We start from the raw sequence: 19,649 nt of genomic DNA on the forward strand, positions 1-19,649 counted from the left end.
CAAAATGTCACCTATCATGTTCTCCAGAGATGCTGCCTGACCTGCTGAGTTACTCTAGTACTTAGTTTAGTTTTGTTTAATCTCACATGTAACGAAGTACAAAGACAGGCTTTTTGTTGCGTGCTAACCAGTCAGCGGAAAGACAATACATGATTACAATCGAGCCATTCACATGATAAAAGGAATAATGTTGAGTGCAAGATAAAGTCCAGCAATGTCTGATTAAAGATAGACCTAGTGTCTCCAGTGAGGTAGATAGTAGCTCAGGACCGCTCTTTAGTTGTTGATAAAATGTCATGATAAGTACTGTAAGATTACTGAATGTCACAGATTGTATCGAGGATGAATTCATTCATTGAACTGAATGCAAGGTGCAAAATGTGAGCAGCAGGATGGGTAATGTAATGTAGAGGAACACTCGGTGATTAGATGCCATTATATATTACATTCCAATGTTAATCAACAGGGCATAATAGTTATGGAAATAAGCCTTCAAATCAGTGAACAAATGCATAGACATGGTAACTTTTCATGTAGGAGAAAAGCATTTCACAATCATTGGATTCCTCTTTGAGTTCAGTCACTGTTGATTGCTAGATGTCTGAAATAAAAATTGGAAATGCATTGTGCCACCGTAAGTATCTGAAACTGAAAGCGAGGTTTGAGCCTTTAAACTGTAGACATTATTGATACTGCGCAGAAACAGGGTCTTTGGCCCACCAAATACGTGCTGACCAATGATCACCCCACACACAAGCACTATCCTACACACTAGAGACAATTTACAATTTTATTGAAGCCAATTAACCTACAAACCTGCGCATATTTGAAGCATGGGGGGAAACCGGAGAAAACCCACATGGTCAAGGGAGAACGTACAAACTCCGTACAGACAACACCCGTGGCCAGGGTCAAACCCAGGTCTCTGGCGCTGTAAGGCAGCAACTCTACCGCTGTGCCACAGTGCCAGTCCTAAATGATAAATAAGGTTAATGATTCAAGTTTAAAATTTCATGCACATTCAATGAAGAAATCATCTAAAACTTGGATTTCCCCTCTTATCTTACATCGGAGGTTGGAGTATCAAAACTCAGGAAGCAAACAACATCTTTTAAAGAATGTCACTCATCACAATTCCACTGTCTATTCATTCTGTCACCTCTATTTAAGACTGAATTACGGGAGCATTGATGCTTCATTGATTGAGACATTGTGCTGGGATGAAGCCCAGTCATAATCACAAACAATGCAAAAGCCCTCTGCGATTCGTTATAGTAATGCATATTTTATGGTGAAGTGAATTGCACGCTTTTTGCAAATGGAATTAAATTGCCATCATTCAGAAAATTCTAATCACAATAAATAGCAAGCTATTATTGCAAAATTGTTATCGTGTGAAGCAGGCAACTTCAGACCACGCAGGGATATTTGCAGCGAGCTCGGTGCAGGGAGCAGAGATATAAATCAGTCAGAAAAGGGATTAAAAGGAGTTGAAGAGCAATTTCTTCACCCACGGAATGGTGGTTGTTAGAAGCTCACTGCCTGAATTTGCAGGTGTGAGTCAAAAATCTGAATCGCATTCACAAAGTATTCTGTTTCGGTTTAGGTTTCGTTATTGTAAAATGTACCCATGTACAGTGAAAAGCTTTGTTTTGCTTCCCATCCAAACCGATCCAACATAGATATAATCAGGTATAATCAGTTCGAACTCAATTAGAATAGTTAGAGCAAAGGGGAAGATACAGAGTGCAGAATATAGTTCTCAGCATTATGCACTCTGTATCTTCCTCTTTGATCAACCTAGTTTAGTTTAGTTTAATTAGTTTATTGTCACATGTACTGAGTTTTTGCTGGATGCTATCCAGTCAGCAAAAAGACAGATACAGGATAATTCATCGTATTGTCACATTTGACCGAGGTACAGTGAAAAGCTTTATGTTGCATTACAATTGAGCCATCTGCAGTACACAGATATTGGATAAAGGGAATAAAGTTTAGTGCAGGATAACGTCCAGTGAAGTGCAATAAAAGATAGTCCAAGGGCCTCCAATGAGGTAGATAGTAGGTCAGGACCGCTCTCTAGTTGGTGAGAGTATGGTTCAGTTGTCTGATAACGGCTGGGAAGAAACTGTCCCTGAATCTGCAGGTGTGCATTTTCACACTTCTATACCCTTTGCCTGATGGGAGCACATGCAGACCAATGTTGAAAATGTTACTTTATTGAAGCCTCCAGCGGTCTTGCTAGGGGTGTACTTAAAAACAAACGGTGCTGTGAGGAACAGGCTAAGAGGGTTGCTCTGCTCCTGTTAAATACATTTCTTACTGGATCCTGCAAAGTTTTCCAGATTTGTAAATCGAGTGAGCCTAACAACTGCCCCAGGCAATTAGATAGCACAGGAGAACCCCTGTTTTAGTCATATTATCAACTTATGACTGTTGAACACAGTATTTTCCCCATAAGCAAAGTGGCCAAGAAACTCTTTGGTTTAGATTCATGTTTATTATTGTCACATACCGAGGTACAGTGAAAAGCTTTGTTTTTGCATGTTATTGCAATCAAATTATTTTCTTGTATTGTACTGTTTTGTAAATATGACCAAATCTCAGTTTAAACAGAAGGTTGCGTATTTGATGGCTTTATTTTTCCACAGTGCCTGATTATGTCTTGAACATATACCAATACTTGTTCAATAAACTTGAGATGAATCACTTAAAAAATTTAAAAATACTAAACATAAAATTAAAACAGGCGGCCATGGCACAGTGGTAGAGATGGAGCCTTACAGTGTCAGATATCCCAGGTTCGATCCTGACCACGGGTGCTGTCTGTACGGAGTTAGTACGTTCGCCCTGTGGCAATGTGGATTTTCTCCGGATGTTCCGCCTTCCCCCCCATACCCCAAGGATGTACACGTTTGTAGGCTAATTGGCTTTGTTGTTGTAAAATTGCCCCTAGTGTGCAGAATAGTGCCAATGTATGAGATGATCGCTGGTCGGTGCGGACTCAGTGGACCAAAGGTCCTGTTTCCATGCTGTATCGCCAAAGTTTATTATTGACACATGAACCGAGGTACGGTGAAAAGCTTTGTTATGCATGCTATCCAATCAAATCAAATAATACTACATGTAAATGCAATCTAGCCAAACTTGTACAATGGGTAGAGTGAAGGGAAAGGTGCAGAACACAGAATATAGCTCAGTTTTGAGATACAGAGCGGAAACAGGCCCTTTGGCCCATTGAGTCCATGCCGACCAGCCATCCCCATACACTATCACTATCCTACATACCAGGGACAGTTTACAATTTTTACAAAAGCCAAAATAACCAACAAACCTGCACGTCTTTGATTTGTGGGAGGAATCCGGAGCACCCTTGCATTCCTTCTCTCTCCATCCCTCCCCCACCTTAGTCATCCTACTTGTTTCACTGTCATCCTGCTTAGTTTCACGGTTTAAAACTAGTTATCACCTTTTCCACAGCCAACAATTGACCATTGTGGGCTCCACCTTGATCATCGTTGCTGGCATTGATCTGTTCTTTTCATACATTTCCATTTATTTGTTTTTTGTACCTTTCGCTTGACTCTCAGGCTGAAGAAGGATCTCGACCCAAAATGTCACCTGTTCGTTTTCTTCAGAGATGCTACCTGACTCGTTGAGTCACTTCAGCATTTTGTGTCTATCTTCGGTGTAAACCAGCATCTGCAGTTCTTTCCTGCACATTCCTGACTAGCTGAGTTACTCCAGCACTTTGTATTTTAGTTATGGAGCATATGGTAGCTCTAAACTAAACTGATCTGCTGCAAGAATGGGAAGACGTACAACCTGTATCACCTCCACGTCAGTGAGAAGTCATTTCCATCCTCAGTTATCACAGTGCGGCTGGCTGTCAATCGTTCTGTATGTACGCACGTGGAGGGCTTTGAGCTGATCCTCCAGATCTCCTGACCTCCCTAATGGTCAAGCTGCCAGTAAAGAGCCGAATTAGCACTGATAGCTCATCTCGTAAATACTAATGGTGTCCAAGCACAGAAATTGAGCATGCCATTTAGCATTTGCATTGGATAAGGGAGTGAAGCCACAACCCTTGGCCCACTCACTGACGACTTGCTGAAAACTGAAACCACACTGCATCCAGGGGTCTCAGATATCTGTAGCCAAATGGTCATTCTTTGTGAGTCAACCCAGGCAGGGCACGTCACCGGAAGCAATGCACTGCCTCGGTACAGCAATTTACCTTCCAGTCAGCAAACCTTTTTGTATCATATATTACATCTCTTGCAGCTTAAGAAGGAATTAATGTTTCGTTTAGTTTATTATTATTCAGATTCAACTTTAATTGTCATTGTCAATGTACAGTACATAGACAACGAAATGCAGTTAGCATCTCCCTGGAAGAGCGACATAGAATATGATTTTAATAAATAAATCTATTTACATGCATACAGTCATAGTGTTTTTCCTGTGGGAGGAGTGTCCGCGGGGGGGGGGGGGGGTGATTGGCAGTCACTGAGGTACATTGTTGAGTAGTGTGACAGCCGCAGGGAAGAAGCTGTTCCTGGACCTGCTGGTCCGGCAACGGAGAGACCTGTAGCGCCTCCCGCATGGTAGGAAGGTAAACAGTCCATGGTTGGGGTGAGTGCAGTCCTTGGCGATGCAGAGCGCCCTTCGCAGACAATGCTTGCTTTGGACAGACTCAATGGAGGGGAGCGAGGAACCGGTGATGCGTTGGGCAATTTTCACCACCCTCTGCAGTGCTTTCCGGTCGGAGACAGAGCAGTTGCCATACCATACTGTGATACAGTTGGTAAGGATGCTCTCGATGGTGCAGCGGTAGAAGTTCACCAGAATCTGAGGAGACAGATGGACCTTCTTCAGTCTCCTCAGGAAGAAGAGACGCTGGTGAGCCTTCTTGACCAGTTGAGATATTGTGGGTCCAAGAGAGGTCATCGGAGATGTTGACCCCCAGGAACCTGAAGCTGGAAACATGTTCCACATGTTGATGTGGATGGGGGTGTGCGTGCCGCCCCTAGACTTCCTGAAGTCTACAATGAGCTCCTTAGTCTTCTTGGAGTTAAGGGCCAGGTTGTTGTCAGCGCACCATGCTGCTAGGCGCTGGACCTCCTCCCTATAGGCCGACTCATCATTGTTGCTGATGAGGCCAATCACCATTGTATGATCTGCATACTTGATGATGGTGTTAGTACCATGTACAGGTGTGCAGTCGTAGGTGAAGAGGGAGTAGAGGAGGGGGCTCAGCACACAGCCCTGTGGAACGCCGGTGTTCAGGGTGAGGGTTGAAGAGGTGTGCTTGTCTAACCTAACAGACTGGGGTCTGTTGGTTAGAAAGTCCAGTATCCAGTTGCAGAGGGAAGGGTCGATGCCCAGGTTACCGAGTTCGGTGGTCAGTTTAGAGGGTATAATGGTGTTGAATGCTGAGCTGTAATTATTGTCGTGTGTACCAAGGTACAGTGAAAATCTCTTGTTGTGTGCTATCCAGTCAGTGGAAAGACTGTATATGATTGCAGTTTCTAAATAATTAAGAAACATTTAGGTAGGTATATGGTGGATAGGATAAGTTTAGAGGCTAATGGGCCGAAAGCAGGCAAGTGGAACCAGCGTAGATGGGATATGTTGATCAACATGGCCATGTTGGGAACACACTGTGTGACTCTCTGACTCTGAGGGAGGAACTCAGTCCAAATGTACAGATACAGGATAAAGAGAATAATGTTTTGTGCAAAATAAAGTCCAGTAAAGTCCGATTAAAGATAGTTTGACTCTCCAATGAAGTAGATGGTAGGTCAAGACCGCTCTCTAACTGGTGATGGGATGGTTCAATTGCTTGATTCTTGATTCATGTGGTTGAAAGCAATGCCCTGCCTCAATCCAGTAATTCCAGTTATTCCTTGGGGGGGGAAAGAGGATGAGAGGTGATCTGCTAGAGGTGTATAAAACCATGAGGAATAGATTGGGTAAATGCACAGAGTCTCTTGCCCAGAGTAAGGGAACTGAGAACCAGTAGATTTAAGGTGAGGATAGAATTGAAAGGAATCGGAGGGGTATCTTTTTTACACAAAGAGCGGTGGGTGTATGGAATGAGCTGCCGGAGGAGGTAGTTGAGGGAGGTTCTATCACAACGTTTAAGAAATATTTACACAGGTACATGGATAGGATAGGTTTAAAGGGATTTGGACCAAACACAAGTAAGTGGGATTAGTTTAGATGGGATTTGTTAGTCGGTGTGGGCAAGTTGGGCCAAAGGGCCTGTTTGCCCTCTCTATGACTATCTCCACAGCAAAGGATTTTCTGAGATTTTAGATTTGATATTGTCATGTACACAGTAGGTATAGGTACAGTGAATAGCGTTGTTTTGCATTCTATTAAATCTGATCATCTAATACTATGCATGAATACAATCAGGTCTAACTCAATTACAATAGATAGTGTAGAGGAGAAGATACAGAGTACAGAATATGTTTTTAGTTTTCGAGATACAGCGTGTAAACAGTCCCTTTACCCACTGAGTCCGTGCCAAGCAGTGATCACCCGTACACTAGTTCTATCCTACACACCAGGGACAATTTACAGCAGACAATTAACCTACAGACCGGCACATCTTTGGAATGTGAGAGCACCCAGAGAAAACCCACACGGACACAGGGAGAACATGCAAACTCCAAACCGGCAGCACCCATAGTCAGGATCGATCCTGGATCTCTGTCGCTGAAGGCAGCAACTCTACCATTGTGCCGCCTGTCCATTTCCTCCAGAGATGCTGCTTGACGCCATGAGTTCCTCCAGCATTTCCTCCAGCAGTTTTTCCCAAGATTCCAACATCTGCAGTTCCTTGTTTCTACCCTTTACCAGAATGTTGATTGGATTAGAGGATATCAGCTATAAGGAGCGGTTGGACACACTTGGGTTTTTTTCACTGGAGCGTCAGAGGCAGAGGGGAGATCTAATAGAAGTAAATAAAATGATGAGAGGAGGGTAGACAGTGAGAATCTTTCCTCCTGGATGTAAATGTCAAAGACGAGAGCATGTAGCTTTAAGATGAGAAAGTAGAGTTTAAAGGAGATTCACTGGGCAGGGTGATGGGTGCCTGGAACTCTCAGCCAATGTAGAGGAGGAAACAAGAGTGGAATTTAAGAGGCTTTTGGATAAGGACGGTTAGTATAGTTTAGTTTACAGATACAGCACGTAAACAGGCCATTCGGCCCACTGAGTCCACCCTGACCAGCAATCCCCGTTAGGGACAATTTACAATTTTACCAAAACCAATTAACCTGCAAACCTTTACATCTTGTGGGAGGAAACCGGTGCACCCGGAGAATACCCACAGAGTCATGGGGAGAAAGCACAAACTCTGCACCGACAGCGCACGTAACCAGGATTGAACCCAGGTCCCTGGCGCTGTAAGCGAATGGATCACGTGCAAGCAGAGGAGGTTAGTTTAACTTGGCAGCATGCTCAGTACAGATATAGTGGGCTGAAGGGTCTGTTTCTGTTCTGTACTGTGCCATGTTCTATGTGTGTAAAATTCCACCTGTGTAGAATTTCTGAAAATGCTGAACCTGGTTTGAGCTCATCAGACTCGTGTCGATGGTTCCCATATCACTGAGATCATTTGTGAGCTTCTTGGACTTGTCCCCCCCCCCCAGTGCAATCACTCATTGCCATCGACAAGTGTGTCACTTTTGCTCGCTGGCATCCTTCACCATCCAATCCTTGTGCCCTGTGTAAAAATGGGTGCGTTTAGTCAATTGCAGGCCTCAGAAAGTGACTGCTGCAGAATATACAGATGAAGCATGTGAGACATGGAGAGTCTAATAAGCTGTGTGCAATTTATCCAAAGATTAGACTCTGCCTCTTTCGATTCACATTATTCACAGTCCAGAGGACAATTAGTCATAGGGCACGCCAGGATAACTGATGTTACCCTGGCGATTCTTTGTGTGCTCTTCCCAGAGAGGGATCTACTGTCATCCAAAATAATCATTCTACTCCTGAATCTCTTTCCTACCTGTAAATCTAGCTGTCTGTTCCCCTTTACTTTAGTTTAGTTTAGTTTAGAGATACAGCATGGAAACAGGCCCTTTGGCCACCGAGTCCGTGCCGACCAGCGATTCCCGCGCACCGTATCTTATACACTGGGGACAATTTGTACAATGTTGACTGAGTCAATTAACCAACAGACCTGTTTGCGTTTGGAATGTGGGAGAAAACAAGAAGCTCCCGGGAGAAACCCACAAAGTCACGGGGAGAATGTACAAACTCCCTAGAGGCAGTACCCGTAGTCACGATTGAACCCAGGTCTCTGGCGCGGTAAGGCAGCAATTCTACTGCTGCAACACCGTGCCATCCCGTTGCTTTATCTATTATACTTGACTTGATTATATTTATGTTTAGTGTTATCTGATCTGATATACATACAAAACAAAACTTTTCACTGTACCTGAGTGCACGTGATAATCATAAGCCTAAACCTAAATCTTGTTCCTTTATTAAAGGCCAGCACAGAAGAGCCATGCGACTATGGATCAATGAGCCTTACATCAGTAGTTGGGAATTTATTGGAGAAAATTCAAAGGGACGGATTTATGTACACTTGGATGGGGCATGTACTGATCAGAGTCAGGGTAGCACGGTGGTACAGTGGTAGTGCTGCTGCCTTACAGGACCAGAGAACGTGTTTCATCCTGACTATGGCTGCTGTCTGTACAGAGATTGTACGTTGTCCGTGTAGATTTTCCCCAGATGCTCCGGTTTCCTCCCACACTTCAATGACGTATGGGTTTGTAGATTAATTGGCTTCGGTAAAAATTGAAAATTGCCCCGAGTGTGTAGGATAGTGCTAGTGTACGGGATGATCGATGGTTTGCATGGAATCAGTGGGCTGAAGAACCTGATCCATGCTGTATCTCTAAAGTCTAAAAATCAAAAGTCAGCATGGCTTTATGCAAGGGAAATCCTGCCTCCTTAATTTGATTGTTTTTGAGGAGGTAGCAAATGAGTTTGATAAAAGCAAAGCAGATTATGTAGTCCATGTGGACTTCAGTACAGTAATTGACGAGGAGCCATGGGGTTGGCTGATCCAGAAAGTGGAAGCGAGTGAGGGGGGGACCCTCATTGAAACGTACAAAATAGTGAAAGGCTTGGAAAGAGTGGATGTTTCCTCTAGTGGGAGAGTCTAGGACTAGAGGTCATAGCCTCAGAATTAAAGGTCATTCTTTTAGGAAGATGAGGAGGAATTTCTTTAGTCAAGTGAGGGTGGTGAATCTGTGGAATTCTTTGCCACAGAAGGCTGTGGAGGCCAAGTCAATGGATATATTTAAGGCAGAGATAGATTCTTGATTAGTACAGGTGACAGAGGTTATGGGGAGAAGGCAGGAGAATGGGGTTAGGAGGGAGATAGATCAGCCATGATTGAATGACGAAGTAGACTTGATGGGCCGAATGTGTTTGTTGTTAGGCGGTAGAGGGTACATGTGGAAGCATGCATAGCCATTTAGAATATTGTGACTTAGTGTACTGAATAAATCAGCGTTGGGACCCTTGTTGTTTGTGATACATGTTAACAACTTGGATGGGATTATAATCAGTAAGCAGATAATATGGAAATTGGTGATGCTCTGTATAGTCAAGAAGATTGTCCAACGCTCGAGCTGGATATAGATTAGATGGAAAGTTGTGCAGAGAATGAGAATTTGTATCTGTGCACTGCGGACGTGTATCTGTACACTGTGGACGGCTCGATTATTATCATGGATAGTCTTTACACTGATTGGAAACAAAAAAACTATTCACTGTATCTCGGTACACAAGACAATAATCTAAACTGATCTCAATTAAATGTGTAGGAAAGAACTGCAGGGGCTGGTTTACACCGAAGATGGGCACACAATGCTGGAGTAACTCAGCGGGTCAGGCACTATGTCTGGCAAGAAGGAATGTGTGACGTTTCGGGTCGAGACCCTTCAGACTAAACTAAAATTTGATCCCAACAATTGCAAGCTTATTCTTGTATTGTCATGCTCATTCATGTTCATGCAAGCTTATTGTCCTTCTGCTAACTGGATAGCATGCAACAAAAGCTTTTCACTGTACCTCGGTACACGCAACAATAAACTAAACTGAGTCTAACTGAGTCATCTTGGGAAGTGAAATATGGATTGGACATATGCAGAAAGTGGAAGGGCACTAAGGAATGATGGTGAGGAGAGGAACATTGGGATTGAAGGGTGTAATTCACTGGCAGTAATAACACAGGTTGGAAGGGTGATGAAGAAGGCATGTGGCATCCTTGCCATCATAGGTTGGGGTATGGGGGTATGGAATATAAGAGTTGGGACATTTAGTTTAATTTAACATGAAGGTCCTCGCTATCCTAGTTTTGCACCCTACACATTAGGGGCAATTTACAGAAACCAATTAACCTACAAACTCTCACATCTTTGGAATGTGAGAGCACCTGGAGAAAAGCAGCGCGGTCACAGGGAGAACGTACAAACTCCCTACAGACAGCACCCATAGTCAGGATCGAACCTGGGTCCCTGGCGCTGTAAGGCAGCAACTCCAGTACTGTGCCACCCACTGTAAAAGCTATAATTCTACATCTCTGTGAGATTACTCATATCTCTATGACAATGCTAAAAAAAGAACAATGATTATTCACATCCTATACTGCCTAAACTTCAATCAGGCCATAACACAAGAGCAAAACATCTCTTGGTTGTATTAGCTTTTTGTGTCATCTGAATGTCTGTAAAAGCCACTGCAAACGGCTTTGCTGATTAGCTTCAGGCTCTGAAAATCCCTCCTTGCCGTGTTATTTCTCAGTTCGAAATGTATGTTCTCTTTGTGTCATTTCAGAATTCTACTGTGATTTTGAGACAGATTGTGAGCTGGAGTACTCCTCTGATGGTGACAACGGATTGACAGGCTGGGTAACTGCAACACCACAGGATCTTGCCCTGATCACTGAGACTCCTGTACCAGATCAAGATTACTCTGAGAAGTCAAGTGAAGGTAAGGGCATCACTGCCAGCATGATATAATCCAACAGGGAGAAATACAGATGCTTCACTCTATTAATTGTACAGGTTATCAAATCAAGAAAATGTCCAAAAGGCATGCAGAAATATAGTTCCAGTTATTTCTGTAGATTGGTTATTTCCTATTAACCAATGGGAGTGATTTTTTGTAGTGGCTCCCCCTAATATGTGATTTATATTACCAAGATCTTGCTTGCGTAATGAAGTCTGAGTATCTGCAAGTTACTGTAATGTCCTGCAGACCAGTGCTGTAAGTGGACTTTAATAAATATGTGTTCTGTCTTGACGTGTGTGCGACTTGACATTACATGGTGTCAGAAGTGGGATGCGAACCCACGCCTCCAATTTGAACCTGAACAACATTACGCCCAGATTGAAAATGAATTGCTTGCAGTGGTTTTTGCCTGCACGAAATTCAAAGACTTTATTTTAGGGAAGTCTGTAATTATAGAAACAGACCACCAGCCGCTGGTCACCATCTTGAATAAACCCATTCACGCTGCTCTGGCTTGCCTGCAACGGATGATGATGCAGCTGCAGCCTTTTGATTTTAACATTTTCTATAAAGAATGTCTTGTCATTGTCTATAAAGTTTGGCTCGTCAAACCCGTGCTGCCCTGCCTGTACCCCAGCAGCTTCTGCAGCCAAAGGTTCATTCTCCACCCGCAGTCCAGAAACTTGTTGAACTACAATTCAAGCGCGATGCACAAAAACGTTTTTTCGACAAGTAAGCCACTTAAACCTCTCTCCAGTGGACAGGTTGTTTGCCTCCAGACCAACAAGGGCTACGGCCGTCTGGGTCACATCCACAGCCCTGCCAAAGAACCGCGCTCCTACCTGGTTAGCGAGGACGGGGCCATTTACAGACGCAACCATCAACATCTCCTTCCTGTGAAGGAACCGCATCCTGCGACTCCGTATCCAGTGGTCTCGCGTTTTTTATACCCTCCCACTACAGGGCCGGCTGCTCCACCACCGTGTCCCCCGCGGCCTCTCCACGGCATTCAGTGCCCATCTCGCCTATTTCACCACCTCTATCCGGCGGGTCTCCGGCGCCGCCCCCGGTCACATCCCCTATCACCTCCCTAGTCACTTCACCGGTGAAAGGAGGAGATGCAGATTCGTACCGCACACGTGCCGGACGGGTCAGCAGGCCGCCCATTAGATACGGTGATTTTGTGTAACCATTTATACTTCCCCATATGCTTTATTAACGTTTCAGCTGCTGTATTGTTTAGCCACCATGTTTCCACGTATAGATGCTTTATTTTGTTTCTACAAGATGTAGATTGGTTATTTCCTACTAACCAATTGTAGTGCTTGTTAGCAGTTGCTCCGCCTCATATGCGATTTATAATACCAAGATCTTGTTTGCGTAATTCAGCCTGAGTAGCTGCTAGTTACTGTAATGTCCTGCAGACCTATGCTGTAAGTGGACTTAAATAAATAAGTGTTGTATCTTGACGTGTGTACGACGACTCATTACAATTACAATGCTTCCTAATAGATTTGGCTTTGTTTAAATAACTCTTGATCTTCTTTGCAATGTTTGATTTTGGTGGAAACTATTGTTCAGTAATTCAAGGTTGTTGATCATTTGGATATTGCTCCATTTAGCTGCTGCGATGTTACCAGGATGATAGGTTTTGTAGTGGAAGTTCTCGGTAATTATTCATTAGTGTTACAGCAGACAATCGGGGAAAACCTCCCAGAGCAAATCGTGCTTGTGTGCTTTTCATTATTGCAGCATTATTTCACTGTGCCATGGAGTTTTACCTGTGTCTTTTAGTTTTAGATATACAGCGTGGAAACGTGCCCTTCGGTCCACTGAGTTTATATATACCGTTTGTGCATATACACATATGCAGGTTGAGATAACATAATTTTAGTACATATGCAGGTTGAGATAACATAGTTTTAGTTCCTGCCTCAACTACTTCCTCTGGCAGCTCGTTCCATAAAATCATTTGTATAAACAAATGTTACACAAACCGAGGATTGACTGAAGAAGGGTGCTGACCAGAAAACGTTGTGTATATATGTGGTTGTTAATTCAGATAAACCCTTGGTGAACGTAACTTTCTTTGATAACTTTGGTTCATATTATGGCCCAGAGCTGCATGTTCTCTCAGCCTGCATGATCAGTGATTACAGCTGTTACAGAAGGATTTACAGATGTTAATCAGCATTCGGCCTCCCCCCTCCCCCCCTCCTTTTTCATTTATGCGTGCAGCACGGTTGTGGGAAATCCAACCTGAACCATATTAGCTCTTTGCTAATTATCTGTGTCGACCTTTCCGACTTCAGATAACCCCTCTGCTCAGTTATCTCTCTCAGGGGTGGAAAATACTCTTGTGTTCTTCGGCTCGGAATTATTTTTTACACAGTTCTGCGTGTTGGGGTATTTCATAAGTTCATAAGTTCTAGGAGCAGAATTAGACCATTTGGCCCATCAAGTCCACTCTGCTATTCAATTATGGCTGATCTATCTTTCCCTCTCAACCCCATGCTCCTGCCTTATCCCAATAACCCCTGACACCCGTACTAAGCAAGAATCTGTCAATCTCTGCACTAAAAATATCCATTGACTTGGCCACCACAGCTGCCTGTGGCATAGAATTCCACAGATTCAACACCCTGTGATGAAATAAATTCCTCCTCATCTCCTTTTGAAAGATACGTCCCTTTATTCTGAGGCTGTACCCTCTGGCCCTAGACTCTACTGCTAGTGGAAATATCCTCTCCACATTCACCCTCTCCAGACTTTTCACTAATCAGTATTTCTTACAGTGTGAGCTTGCAGTAGCACCATTTCTCATACCCTTGTATAAGGTTTGAGTGATAACTTGTTTATGGCATGTCCCAGGCCCACCGGTTAGATAAACCACTGCTGTCGGACCACATTTGTCCACCGGACAGCTCCATTAAATATATTCTGCTGGCACATCACCAATTCCATCTCCTGACTGCATCCACGCTTGCCTCCATTCTCTCCTGAAGCTATTCACACAATAATATTTTTTTTTTTAATTAAGCCATCTGTGCTTGTACTCACACATGCCCATTGCAGCAATCTCACAATTTAATTTAATTTAAATGAGAAATACTGTGCTGGATGACAGCAATAGGAACATGAGAAATTGAGAGTAAGATCAGTGGGGCTTTTTGTGTTCCGTGGCTTATGTTGGCAAGAATCCCAATATTACTGAACAAGATATGTTTTTCTCTTCTTTGTCCATATTTGCTTGCAACATAGCCCCTCTACCACTGTGCCTCTGTACCGCCCCGTTAGCTTCTCCTGGCTATCTGCTCTGTAATTAATTTCTCCCCAGTCTTGGAGAACAGTCAACTGAGAGGCGGTAACAGTTATTTAAGATTGACCGTAATAAGTGTTTATGTGTAAAGCAAATTTTCAGTGTTAAATAATTATTCAACAAAAAATTACAGCTTCTCAACATTCTTCACTTCCTGGCATGCATTGCAGGATTAATTTTCCCATACAGCAGATCTTGGCCGGGAATCCTGCAGAACTCACAAGGCCACAAATGCAATTAAATTGCACATGGTGCCAAGTTACAGCTAATGTGGGGTATTTGCCATTGTTTAGTCCCATTTGGAATCTTCCAACATGCATTCTGAGCAGTGTTTGTGACCTAATTATGCAGGTTAAAAAAAAAAAAGGATGTGCACTCATTATTGGTGCCTTCCATTTCCTTGGCAGAACCGTTGGGCGGCACAGTGACGCAGCGGTAGAGTTGCTGCCTTACTGCGCCAGAGACCCAGGTTTGATCCTGACTACAGGTGCTGCCTGTACGGACAATAGACAATAGGTGCAGGAGTAGGCCATTCGGCCCTTCAAGCCAGCACCGCCATTCAATGTGATCATGGCTGATCATCCCCAATCAGTACCCCATTCCTGCCTTCTCCCCATATCCCCTGACTCCGCTATCTTCAAGAGCCCTATCTAGCTCTCTCTCTAAAGTATCCAGAGAACCGGCCTCCACCGCCCTCTGAGGCAGAGAATTCCACAGACTCACAACTATCTGTGTGAAAAAGTGTTTCCTCATCTCCGTTCTAAATGGCTTGCCCCTTATTCTTAAACTGTGTCCCCTGGTTCTGGACTCCCCCAATATTGTGAACATGCTCCTGCCTCTAGCGTATCCAAACCTTTAATAATCTTATATGTTTCAATAAGATCCCCTCTCATCCTAAATTCCAGAGTATACCAGCCCTGCCGCTCCATTCTCTTAGCATATGACAATCCCGCCATCCTGGGAATTAACATTTGAACCTACTCTGCAATCCCTCAATAGCAAGAATGTCCTTACTCAAATGACACAATATTACAGGTGTGGTCTCACTAGGGCCCTGTACAACTGCAGAAGGACCTCTTTGCTCCTATACTCAACTCCTCTTGTTATGAAGGCCAACATGCCATTAGCTTTCTTCCACTGCCTGCTGTACCTGCATGCTTATTTTCAGTGACTGATGAACACGGATCTCATTGTACTTCCCCTTTTCCTAACTTGACACTATTCAGATAATAATCTGCCTTCCTGTTCTTGCCACTAAAGTGGATAACCTCACATTTATCCACATTAAACTGCATCTGCCATGCATCTGCCCACTCACCCAACCTGTCCAAGTCACCCTACATCCTCATAGCATCCTCCTCACAGTTCACACTGCCACCCAGCTTTGTGTCATTTGCAAATTTGCTAATGTTACTTTTAACCCCTTCATCTAAATCATTAATGTATAGCTGCGGTCCCAGCACCGAGCCTTGAAGTACCCCACTAGTCACTGCCTGCCATTCTGAAAGGGACCCGTTAATCCTTACTCTTTGTTTCCTGTCTGCCAACCAATTTTCTATCCATGTCGGCACTCTACCCCCAATACCGTGTGCCCTAATTTTGCCCACTAATCTCCTATGTTGGACCTTATCAAAGGCTTTCTGAAAGTCCAGGTACACTACATCCACTGGCTGTCCCTTGTCCATTTTCCTAGTTACATCCTCAAAAATTTCCAGAAGATTAGTCAAGCATGATTTCCCCTTCGTAAATCCATGCTGACTCGGACCGATCCTGTTACTGCTATCCAAATGTACCGCTTTATCATCTTATATAATTGACTCCAGCATCTTCCCCACCACCAATGCCAAGCTAACTGGTCTATAATGGTGCATGTACTCACACATGCCCATTGCAGCAATTTCACAATTTAATTTAATTTTAATGAGAAATACTGTGCTGGATGACGGCAATAGGAACAAGAGACTGAGAGGACACGCAATGCGGTAACAGTTATTTAAGATTGACCATAATAAGTGTTTATGTGTAAAGTAATGTTTAATGGAGCTGTCCTGTGGACAAATCCCTTCTCAGTAACCTCATTTACTGATATCTGTGCACACCTCTTCAACTGGACATCCATTTTCAGTGTTAAATAATGAGGATAGACAACGCGGTGGAGATTTTCTTCTGAATACCAAATAGTATATCATATCTGACAACCTTTATAATGCTGCCGAGTTTCTCTGTCCTTACTTAAAATAATCTTGCCACTTTATATTAATTTGTATTTGTTACGGTTTTGTGGTTTTAATCCATTATCTAACAAGGAAAGTATCAACTTGGATGAGTGCTAGCTCTGGGTCAGAAAGTATTGGATTTGGGACACATAATCAAGCCAGCCACATCAATGCAGTACTGATGATGTATTGGAACGTCGAAGTAGTGTTCAGAAAACCATAAGAATTCTCTGTGTTCTGGCCAAACTAATTACTCAAACGATAGCTAAAATAGAACAACAGTCCTACATCCACCATTTACTCCAACTGCACTTCATGCTGCTTCGGAAAAGCAGCCAACATAGTCAAAGATTTGTCCCACCCCAGTCATTTCCTTTTCTCCCTTCTCTCGTCCGGCAGAAGGTACAGAAGCTTGAACGGTTGCACCACCAGACTCAGGATCAGGTTCTTCCCCTCTGTTATCAAGCTTCTGAACAGTCCTTCCATAAGCTAGGGTACTGTCTGATTCACCTTTACCCCATTGCGGTCAAAGGACTCTGTCTGCGGACCTGATGAGCTACAAAGCTGAGAATGATATTCTGCACTCTGTATCTTCCCCTTCACTCTACCTATTGTACATGAGTCTGGCTTGATTGTATTTATGCATAATATTATCTGATCACATTGGATTGCATATAAAATAAATCTTTTCACGTGACAATAATAAATCTAGACCTTAACCTGGTTTAGTTTAGTTTTGATTACAGCATGGAAACTGAGTCTGCACGTGGTTATGTGGTCACGGGGAGAATGTACAAAGTCCGCACAGACAGCACCTGTAATCAGGATTGAACCCGAGCCTCTGGCGCAGTAAAGGGCCTGTCCCACTTTCACAACCTAATTCACGACCGTTTTTACTCGTGGACATTTTTCATCATGCTAGAAAAAATGCCCCGACCTACTTGATGCCACGAGTACCTACGACTAGCATCAAAACCTACCTATGACCTTCCTACGACCTTCTATGACCTCGTGATGACCACGTTGTGAGTATGAGTCGAGGGCAAACTTGGCAGATGTCATGAATTAGGTCATGAAAGTGGGACAGGCTCCTGTCCCACTTAGGAAACCTGAACGGAAACCTCTGGGCGCAAAGTCTCCAGAGATTTCCGTTCAGGTTTCCCAAGTGGGACAGGCCCTTAAGGCAGCAACTCTGCCGCTGCACAACCCAGTGTTTGATTTCTATCTCTGGAATGACACCAACCTCAGTATAAATGTAGACAACATTCACCACCAAGAAGGATAAGGGCAGTGGGTGCACCACTTGACATTCCACCACTTGCAGTGTCTCCTATGGAGTTTGCATGTCTTGGGCTGGTCCTTCTGGACCTTCCTGAGATTTTCACGAACAGATAGGCTCTTTGGATCCGCCATTCAATCATGGCTGATCTTTCCCTCCACCCCATTCTCCTGCCTTCTCCCCAAGATCAGGATAAGGGCACACAGATTCAACACCCTGTCTTGTGGGTGCACCACTTGACATTCCACCACTTGCCGACCAGCGATCCCCCCACATTAACACTATAACTGCTATACCCACTATGGAAGCAGGGAGTTGAAAGAATAGTGACGTTTTGGGTCGGAACCTTTTCTTCAGACTCAGAGTTTAGGTGAGAGATACAATGCGGAAACAGGCCCTTTCGGCCCACCGGGTCCGCGTCGCCCAGCGATCCCCGCACATTAACACTATCCTATACCCACTAGGGACAAGTTTCTTTACCAAGCCTATTAACCTACAAACCTGTATGTCTTTGGAGTGTGGGAGGAAATCAAAGATCTCAGAGAAAACGGGGAGAATGTACAAAATCCATACAGACAGCACCCCTAGTCAGGATCGAACCCGGGTCTCCGGCACTGCATTCGCTGTAAGGCAGCAACTCTACCGTTGCGCCACCGTGCCAAGAGTAGGTGTAGGGTTTGGTGGGGGGGGAGGGGGAGGGGGGCGTGAAATGCCAGAACAAATCAGGGCCGGCAACCGATGACCTCAGGAAGGATGCAGCCCATAATGGCCCATTACTGACTGAGGAAGGTGTGAGAACAAGTGCGATGCAAGGGTGCGAAAAGTAGAAACTGGTAAGAAGACTGGGCCGGAGGAGGTGAGGGGCAGAGAATGCAGGAAATACTTGAAATGAGAGAAATCAACGTTCATATTGCTGGTGTTTAAGAAGGAACTGCAGATGCCGGAAAATCGAAGGTACACAAAAAAGCTGGAGAAACTCAGCAGGTGCAGCAGCATATATGGAGCGAAGGAGTTCATATTTCTGGGTTGTAAGCAGCCCAAGCGTAATATGAAATATCTTCTATAGCTCCTCGTTGCCAAATACGACAGTCCCCAGCCTAACAGGACGGTTGCAGTGCCTTCCCCAGAAGGACTGCAGCGGTTCAAAGAATATGGCTCCCACCACTTCTTGCAGGGCAATAAGCCATAGAAATGATCACTGGTCTTGCCATCGTTGTCTACGTCCCATGATTAAACAAAACATAATGTATTTTGGGGAGAGGGAGCAGAGCCATTACTAAACAGAAAAATCATTAGAAATTGGCACCGTGCCAGAAGGCTGGCTGGCATCAAATATGATTACCATATTTGAAAGTAGATTGAAAAAGTCTGGGGAACTCTAGACCAATTAGCTTAATGTTGGTATTAGAGAAGATAACACAATTCCCACTCAAAGGCACAATAGAAGAATGTCTAGAAGCTGAAAATATAATAAAGACTAGTCAGCATATATTTCAAAAGAGGTCAGACCTGACTAACCTTATTGAATTCTCCGGGAAAGGGTAATGTGGTAATTTATTTGATTTTTCAAAAGGGTTTTGGAAATGATAAACTTGTGGCTAAGGTCAGGCTACATGGAGTCAAGTCGACAGCAAGCTGACTGCAGAACAGGTACAGGCCCACTTCCAATTTTCCGGCACCCTTGGTTCCAGAGCCTTGCTGGATTATCCATTTTGCCGGACCAGCAGAGGTCACGGCCCCGGAGAGGAGTCCAATGGTATGGGAACGGTCCGCATTGGCCGCC

General features: G+C 44.0%; 1 protein-coding gene across 1 annotated transcript in view; it reads left to right on the top strand.

Moving 5' to 3' along the window:
* The window catches only part of LOC129699618 (ALK tyrosine kinase receptor-like), a 282,805-nt gene extending 270,836 nt beyond the window's left edge, over nucleotides 1–11,969 (top strand). Inside the window, exon 3 of the mRNA XM_055639578.1 lies at nucleotides 10,876–11,969. Coding sequence (XP_055495553.1) covers nucleotides 10,876–11,060 — 185 coding nt within the window. The 3' untranslated portion in view covers nucleotides 11,061–11,969. The remainder of the gene's footprint in view (nucleotides 1–10,875) is intronic.
* The last annotated feature ends 7,680 nt before the right edge of the window (nucleotides 11,970–19,649 follow it).

Source organism: Leucoraja erinacea, chromosome 8 (assembly GCF_028641065.1).
Source record: "Leucoraja erinacea ecotype New England chromosome 8, Leri_hhj_1, whole genome shotgun sequence".
In the NCBI taxonomy this organism is placed as follows: Eukaryota; Metazoa; Chordata; class Chondrichthyes; order Rajiformes; family Rajidae; genus Leucoraja; species Leucoraja erinaceus.